At 22.5% G+C, this 1,131-nt stretch overlaps 1 protein-coding gene across 1 annotated transcript; it reads right to left on the reverse strand. All coding sequences in view use genetic code 6, as the record gives it.

Moving 5' to 3' along the window:
* Positions 1 to 249: 249 nt before the first annotated feature.
* On the reverse strand, positions 250 to 570 carry TTHERM_002653517 (hypothetical protein; the record flags this gene model as incomplete). Its single annotated transcript, XM_012795216.1, has 1 exon — positions 250 to 570. A coding segment is annotated over one exon (321 nt), but the record flags the coding sequence as incomplete, so codon positions are not given.
* Positions 571 to 1,131: the final 561 nt, after the last annotated feature.

Raw genomic sequence — 1,131 nt, forward strand, 5'->3', positions numbered from 1 at the left:
AAAGCTCTTTTTTCTTTTTCTTTTTATTGTGCTTGCTTTTTTTTGTTCTTTCTTTCTTTCTTTCTTTCTTTCTTTCTTTTTTTATTTATTAATTTATCTTATCATTTTATTTTCAACTTTTGCTTTTATTGTTAATTAATCTTATTATTTCATATTTTTTCTTCATTTTTTCCTTCTAATTAACTATTTAATTATATATTTTTTCTTCAATATTTAAAAAGTTCAAATTAAATTGGTGCAGTGGGTGCATCAGGCTTAGGTTCTGGTTTAGCAAAGTGCATTAATCTCTCGAATTTAACACTTAACCTTGGGTAAAAACAGTTTATTTGTTTTGGATTGTGATATTTGGAACTATAAAAACTAATTAAAAACAATAAAGTTCTTATTTCTTTTTCTTTTTATTGTGCTTGCTTTTTTTTGTTTTTTCTTTCTTTCTTTGTTAATTTATCTCATCATTTTATTTTCAACTTTTGCTTTTATTGTTAATTAATCTTATTATTTCATATTTTTTCTTCTTTTTTTCCTTCTAATTAACTATTTAATGATATATTTTTTCTTCAATATTTAAAAAGTAGAAATTAAATTGGTGCAGTGGGTGCATCAGGCTTAAGTTCTGGTTTAGCAAAGTGCATTAATCTCTCAAATTTGAAACTATTACTTAGGTAAAATCAGTTTATTTGTTTTGGATTGTGATATTTTGAACTATAAAAACTAATTAAAATCAATAAAGCTCTTTTTTCTTTTTCTTTTTATTGTGCTTGCTTTTTTTTGTTCTTTCTTTCTTTCTTTGTTAATTTATCTCATCATTTTATTTTCAACATTTGCTTTTATTGTTAATTAATCTTATTATTTCATATTTTTTCTTCATTTTTTCCTTCTAATTAACTATTTAATTATATATTTTTTCTTCAATATTTAAAAAGGTTAAATAAAGTTGGTGATGAAGGTGCATCAGGCTTAGGTTCTGGTTTAGCAAAGTGCATTAATCTCTCGAATTTAACACTAGAACTTTAGTAAAAACAGTTTATTTGTTTTGGATTGTGATATTTTGAAGTATAAAAACTAATTAAAAACAATAAAGCTCTTTTTTCTTTTTCTTTTTATTGCACTTGCTTTTTTTTGTTCTTTCTT

Source organism: Tetrahymena thermophila (assembly GCF_000189635.1).
Source record: "Tetrahymena thermophila SB210 genomic scaffold scf_8254939, whole genome shotgun sequence".
Classification (NCBI taxonomy): Eukaryota; Ciliophora; class Oligohymenophorea; order Hymenostomatida; family Tetrahymenidae; genus Tetrahymena; species Tetrahymena thermophila.